Here is a 7,393-nt window from a genome sequence, read left to right on the forward strand (position 1 = left end):
CAAACTCTTTATAAGACTCATGAAGTAGACCATCAATATGTTGGCTCTTAGCCTGCTTGATGCTAAAATTGTGTTATTGATCTTTCCTTCATCAATATTATTTTCCAAAATATTAGAGATATAGTTACCTCTTTTCAAAGTTGACTTAAGGCATGTTATTGAAGATGTTTGCATAAAAATCATAAACAACTTTGCAGTTATCTAAGTTGGAATTATCAAGGATATCATTTTTGTCAAGGGAAGAATTATTTAGTTTTCCTTCTCCTTGTCTAGAATAGAAAAAACTTCCCCCTCATTAATGTCAATAGGGAGAGCCCCATAATGCAAGAAGCCTTTCCAAGAGGATGGGTACAAAATTAGTAAACTCTTTATAAGACTCATGAAGCAAACCATTAATACATTGACCCTTACCTTGCTTGAGGCTAAAATTATGTTATTGATATTTTATTCATCAAGACTATTTTCCAAAATATTAGAGAAATAGCTAAAGATGACCTTATGTTAAAGACTAGCTATTTTAGCTCTTTTCAAAGTTGCCTTAAAGCATGTTACTGAAGATGTTTGCATAAAAATCATAAATAACTTTGCAATTATCTTTGTTAAAATTATCTAGCATATCATTTTTGTTAAGGAGGGGAAGAATTATTTATGTTTCCTTCTTGTTCAGAATAGAAAATACTTCCTTATTAGGTTGTGTACCTTACTAGCCGACCAAAATTTAACAAACCTTAGAATTTGGTGAACTTTGATTTCTTCTAAATTTGCATTCTAGCCTTGCTTAAATTATGTACCCATGATCTCATGTTTGGTCATCATTCCAGTTGGCCTTTAAATCTAAAAGTTTGATGTATTTGGTAGATCTTTTGTCTTTTCTTAGTGGCTCTCTCCCCATTTAATTTGAGATTAGCTCTTTTCAAAGTTGCCTTAAAGCATGTTACTGAAGATGTTTGCATAAAAATCATAAATAACTTTGCAATTATCTTTGTTAAAATTATCTAGGATATCATTTTTGTTAAGGAGGGGAAGAATTATTTATGTTTCCTTCTTGTTCAGAATAGAAAAAACTTTCTTATTAGGTTGTGTACCTTACTAGCCGACCAAAATTTAACAAACCTTAGAATTTGGTGAACTTTGATTTCTTCTAAATTTGCATTCTAGCCTTGCTTAAATTATGTACCCATGATCTCATGTTTGGTCATCATTCCAGTTGGCCTTTAAATCTAAAAGTTTGATGTATTTGGTAGATCTTTTGTCTTTTCTTAGTGGCTCTCTCCCCATTTAATTTGAGATTAGCTCTTTTCAAAGTTGCCTTAAAGAAAGTTACTGAAGATGTTTGCATAAAAATCATAAATAACTTTGCAATTATCTTTGTTAAAATTATCTAGGATATCATTTTTGTTAAGGAGGGGAAGAATTATTTATGTTTCCTTCTTATTAAGAATAGAAAAAACTTCCTTATTAGGTTTGTGTACCTTACTAGCCGACCAAAATTTAACAAACCTTAGAATTTGGTGAACTTTGATTTCTTCTAAATTTGCGTTCTAGCCTTGCTTAAATTATGTACCCATGATCTCATGTTTGGTCATCATTCCAATTGGCCTTTAAATCTAAAAGTTTGATGTATTTGGTAGATATTTTGTCTTTTCTTAGTGGCTCTCTCCCCATTTAATTTGAGATAAACTTGAGTGTCTTGACTACAATGGTCAAAGCTTTTGTAGTTTGCAAATTCAGAAAACTTTCATTTCAAATCATCTTAATGGAAGCACATTCTCAATTTTCCAAAACTTCCATCAACACAAAGCCAATCAAATCTTATAACATCATATTTATGGGAGAAGGTTAGGTGGATTGGAGAGTGGGCAAATATGTTTAGCAATTTAAGACTTGCAAGAAGCCAAAATAAAGGTAGAAAGCAAACCATGGGGGCATAAATCCTATCTAGCCTAGATTTTCTTAGGTGCTCACTCTTTTGTTGTTGGACTATGTGAAACATGTGACTTCCCAATATCCTCAAGGCTATTTCAAGCTTTACAAGAGGCCCAAGCACTCTTTTGTTTACCCATAATAATACTTCCTACCTGATCGTATCGTCAAAGATATCTTTACCAATAAGATATGGGAGTCCTAATGATAAGGAGGGATTACTAAAGGGTAGGTTATACTATGTGAACTACAGCTCCTCCACTTCTATGGGAATGGGCATTGAGGATCCTCTTGTGAATATTGAAGATAAAAGCCAAATTTTCCTTCAATTCTTGGCATGACACTTTGACTACTTGTATGCAACAAGTCTCTAAAGTTGGTAGTTTCAAGCAACCAAATTCTAATAATTTTAGGCCTTATGGGATCAATCAAGCCATTAATGCTTAGGGTCATAACCTTGAGGGATTTTGTTTGGTTTTTAAATAAAATTCGAGGGTTTTTTCTTAGCCATTTTGCTCTTGGTTTCATTAAGTAAACCTTTAGTGCTAGCGTGAACATTAAAAAACCTTTCGAAAGTATTATTGTTAGAATTATTCAAAACCAAAGGGAGGCCATTGGGTAAACCTTTAATACAAACACCAACCTTAGAAATTCTTTGTTTAGATTTTTTCTTGTTAGAATTGTTGGAAAACCCAAGAGAGTCCTTTGGTAGCAACTCCTCTACCTCGGTTTTTTGAATATATTTTAAGTCAAACCATAATTATTTCATTCTTCATTGAAGGTGTCATCACACTTTTTTGGTCACAAACTAGGTTGTGGCCTTCCTCATGCTCTAGAGTGACATATTGACCCAATATGCATGTGCCTACTAGTACATCCTCATCTTCCTTACAAGAAGAGTAGTCCTTGGGTTGCTAGTGCCTTTGAACATTCAAGGATGTGAAAATTGTTTAGCCAATTGAGAAGGGGGAGAGCTCGTTGCAAATTTTCTAGTAATTAGTGATTTTTAAGCAATACCTCTTGCTCAATGTTATTTCTTCATTTCTTGTTAGCATCCTAGATTTCATCATGTTGCTTCTTTAAGTTTAAGAGCAAGAGGGGTAGGTTGATTCACCTTCATCTCAAAGCAATCCCTAAAAATTATCCTACTTCAAAGTTTTAAAAACAAGAATCTAGTATATTTTAGAATAGAATTAATAATTAAAAAGGAGGGGTATCCAAGTCTATGAGGACTTTTGGGAGTCATGTAGAGTTTACAACACAATAAGGTCTACATTTTAGCTCTACTCAAAGGAGCTAGGATAGCTTTAAATCATACATGTTAAGGGGCAAAGGGGAGCTCAACCCAACACGAATCTTGAAGGGCATAAGTCTCATAGGGTTATAGTCCCCCTAACATTGAAAAGAGTGTGAGAAAGCATTATGCCAAGATTGAGACCTAGAATATTATTGCCAAGCTCTTTAGTTATCAAATACAAAAAATAGTTAATTATAGGTACTAAGATTCCTCTTCCAAGGATTCCTAAATGACTTGCACCAATTTTTATGATATTCAAAGAGGAGCTTGGGACCATGATAAAAATCTACAAAGCCCCTAAAGCTGCACAACTCCATCAATTGGGTGCCCCTTTCATAGGGTAGAGTTACGATGACCATACCAATTTGCTTCAGAGACTGTATTTGATTGTTTTGGGATGGCATACTTTGGGACATTACGATTTCTCACCAAATTGATACTTGATTGTGGCCTTCCAAAAGGAGTAAATAATTATAGACTAGACCATCTCCTTCCAGTTGATAAGTGGTGATTGATAGGTGGTCCTCTAGATAAACAAATCAGATAATCATGATATTGAAATGGGGGAGCTGACCCTCCTTGTTTGTTGAAAGTTTTGACTTTCTCACAATTGAACCCTACAAAGCCTCCATGCAAAATAAAATTCTTTAGGCCTCATTTTTTAGAAGAGAGGAAGTTGATCCATACGATCATAGGCTTTAGGGAAAGAGCTAAGGAAATGTCAATAGGGGGGCTTTAATAGTGTGTTACAAGTGGGAACTTTTGCTTATCATGCTAGAAACAAGTTTCCACTAAAGAGAGGCCAAGGTCATATTGATGGCAAAAAAGGCAAGGCAAAACCTACAAATGTCTTCATGATGAAGGAAGACACTTTTACTTTCCAATACAAGTTGCAAATCGATGACAGTCGCTTCGGATGATGGCTCACATGATCATTTTGACATCTGATCTTTTCCACTACTGCCAAGAGCAGCTGTTAATTTTCAGTGATTAAAAATACAAGAATGCTTGACACCCCAAACTAGTAGAGGCCTAGGCTCTACCATCAAGGCACTTTTCATTCTTGTTTGATTATGCAAAATGATTATCGCTCGCAAGATTTGGTATGAGCAGTTTTTGGTTTTCAACTTCAGCTGAGTTGAACATCATTAGCACTTTTGCACTTCTGTGAATCCTGTTTACCCTGCTTGGGTACCAACCAAGCACCATCACCTTCTATCATAGGTGAGCTCTTGTGTAAGAGCTCACCTATGATATGACCCAGGAATATGCACTTAAAAACTCGCAAATGTAAAGCTGGAACGATGGAACAAGTAAAGCTGGAACGATGTACCAACCAAGCACCCTCACCTTCTATCATAGGTGAGCTCTTGTGCAAGAGCTCACCTATGATATGACCCAGGAATATGCACTTAAAAACTCGCAAATGTAAAGCTGGAACGATGGAAAAGTCAAGTATAAATGCAGTAGTATTTTGAGCTGTCATGAAAAAGGTCTCTGCAGACCACTAGCAACATTTTTTATATTATTAAATTAACACACTTTCAGAACATTAAGTAACCAATTAACAGGATACCCTTTAAAAATCACAATGCTATGAAATCAACGCAATAGGATTTTAAGCTTTTCTCAAAGGAGTGACACCACTAGACCAATAGGTATATTTTCTATCCACCACTTAATACAAGTAACAGATCAGTAAGATAATGTCAAAAGAGAATCATAGTGCAATGTCACTCTATACTGTATGGTAGATAAAGTACCTAATGCAACAACCTAACTTGTAACAAAACTGCAAATAACCACTGCAATAAAACCCACATAGACATGCTTGCACTAACTTCCACCGAGAACCTCAGATGCTGGGCTGAAACCCAATGTGATATTCACGAAAATGTCAAGACCTATTTGGTCCAAAATGATGACTAACAAAATTGTAAAACTCAGATAGTAACAACTAAGGGCACCTTTAAACTACAATACTTTGAGATCAGCTCCAGAGACAAATTTACTCCTCATCTTCCTCTTCATCACCTCCTGAAGCCTTTTTGGATGCTGCCTTCAAGTTCTTTCTCTTCACACGACCTGGTCTGCCACCTCCAAAAGGACTAGACAATGCAAAGTCAATATGCTTCTGAGAGTCCACCCTCACCAAAAAAGAGGGCACATTCACAACTTGTTTACCAACCCTGAAAGACACAAACATCCCAATTTATTAAACTGTGAAACAATCACAGAGGATTGCATTTGCCATTCCTGACTTGAAAATCAACTGAAAGAAAACACTGGATTCACCTGATGTGTCTCTGTTTGATGAGAACACGAGCATGGTGGATTGACTTTGCCATTCCTGACTTGAAAACCAAAGTCTGCAGGCGGCGCTCCAAAAAGTTCTCCACAGTCAAAGCAAGGACATAATCCAGTTTGTTCTGGCTCTCCTCGAGGAGACCATACCTAAACATGCGGCGTAGTAGAGCCTCTCCTTCAAAGATACGCCGTGGGTTCTTTTCATCAAGTGTCAGAAGCATACGGGCATTATTCCGGATGCGACTAAGGGCATACTGCACTCTCCAGAGTTCCCGCTTGTTGCGGAGACCATATTCTCCAACAAGCTTGAGCTCAGCATCTAGACGCTCCTTCTCATAGGGCCTACGAGGTTTCTTAAAGGTCTTGCCATCTGTAAGACCAAAACAAATGAGCTAATTTACTGAATCACAAATGGCATTCAAGACTAAACATTCCACCAATTAACATATCTGTACAGTAGCATGATGATGATTCTCTCTCTACAAGCAACAGAGTGGACTGATTGACTGGAAATGGCGTTCAGGAACATATCTATATGCCCTGACCTAGGAAGTGAATCACACACATCAATGGAGTTATATTGGTGTTGACACATAAATAGTACAGACTATAAAGCGACCTCTCACGGGACATGTCTACAGGCTCAAACCTAGCAATTGGATCAGACTTCCTGCTGGCACATAAATGTGTCAATGTCAGAGGCCGATGGCCAAGGCCGAACTGTGGATATCTACAAGCATGAACCTGGAATATGCCAATGTAAGAGCCGATGGCCAAGGCCGAACTGTGGAGCGATTTGCTAAACTCCAAGCCAGATGCACTCAACAGAACTTAATGGCCGTCTTATGTAAAAACCACTTGAACGATTCCGAAGAAACAGTGGCACATACGGCAAAAGAAATCTGCGGAGGGTAAAAAGCTGGCAGATCAAAGGCGTAGAAAGCCTCCTTCGATTCGAGGCGCTACAGCAGATCGCGCCATTGAAGCGAGACTTTCTGCCGATTTGGATCGCACAGCATGTGTGTGAGTGTGTATGTTTGCGTGTGCACATCTGTGTAAGTAGAGACAGACAGACGGAGACTTACAGTTGCGATAGAAGCTCACGTGCACCATAGCTGCTTCCCCTGTTGCGCTCCCCTGCTCGAGTCGCCAAAAAGTCTAAGAAGAAGGGGAAGCGAAAGGAAACAGAAGTGGGTCGTCTGCCCTTTCTTATAGAAGCATCAGCATTAGTCGGCCCTAAAACCCTAAACTCAAACGAGTAAAGACTATTGTATACTACACTATGAAACCATCTTGACTAGAGGCCTCACCTATAGGCTCTAATGCAAACGCTTATGTTTTATGTCCAATTTTACACATGGCATGACATTCCCCTGCGCATACTAGCAAAGTGTGCCAAGGTCATTGAGCCAGTAAACACAAATCTCGCTTTTTGACAATTATTTGTTGCCTACCAAACAATTGTGTTTTACCTGTGCTTCATGAAAGTTATATTCACCTTGCTCACACAATCTTTTCTAACTAATCAACCATTCAAATCATCCAATGAAAGAGCCCCTATAGAGCGTGCCAAAAGGAGGTTAGGCTTGGGGGAGAAGGTCAATTGAAAGGACCAATCAACAAGAAGCATGCTACTCTCTAATTGGCATCTTGCTCAAGAAAGGCAAAAATGAGAGAGAAGAAGTGGTCTCTCATCAGGGGATGCAATAATCTCTCCTTTGAGGGCGGCTACTACAATCACACTTACCCTAATGCTTGCTAGTCCACTCTAAAGTAGCTTAATTTGAATTCTCAATGCATTGCAATGTGCTTCACGTTTCATATTACACCTAATTTCACTTAACATTTTCCACCAAAAGCATGCTA

The 7,393-nt window shown here is 37.7% G+C and overlaps 1 protein-coding gene across 1 annotated transcript; it reads right to left on the reverse strand.

Annotated features, from left to right (window-relative positions):
• Positions 1 to 5,080: 5,080 nt before the first annotated feature.
• Positions 5,081 to 6,772, reverse strand: LOC148017233 (small ribosomal subunit protein uS4y). The gene is made up of 3 exons (XM_087662950.1): positions 6,613 to 6,772; positions 5,516 to 5,897; positions 5,081 to 5,409 (listed from the first exon to the last, which is right to left on the reverse strand). The coding sequence occupies exons 1-3, from the start codon at positions 6,638 to 6,640 to the stop codon at positions 5,229 to 5,231; spliced, it is 591 nt and encodes a 196-aa protein (XP_087519076.1). The 5' UTR covers positions 6,641 to 6,772; the 3' UTR covers positions 5,081 to 5,228.
• Positions 6,773 to 7,393: the final 621 nt, after the last annotated feature.

The sequence above is a fragment of the Lygodium microphyllum genome, chromosome 22, assembly GCF_053477565.2.
Source record: "Lygodium microphyllum isolate KBCC chromosome 22, Lygodium_microphyllum_v1.1.10, whole genome shotgun sequence".
In the NCBI taxonomy this organism is placed as follows: domain Eukaryota; kingdom Viridiplantae; phylum Streptophyta; class Polypodiopsida; order Schizaeales; family Lygodiaceae; genus Lygodium; species Lygodium microphyllum.

What these genes read in the sequence shown, in the direction of transcription:
- LOC148017233 (XM_087662950.1), bottom strand. Translation starts at nt 6,640, where the DNA reads ATGGTGCACGTGAGCTTCTATCGCAACT. An exon ending in CGTGAGCTTCTATCGCAACT is followed by an intron (nt 5,898 to 6,612) that starts GTAAGTCTCCGT and finishes TTGGTCTTACAG; the next exon opens with ATGGCAAGACCTTTAAGAAA. An exon ending in ATCAAACAGAGACACATCAG is followed by an intron (nt 5,410 to 5,515) that starts GTGAATCCAGTG and finishes TGTGTCTTTCAG; the next exon opens with GGTTGGTAAACAAGTTGTGA.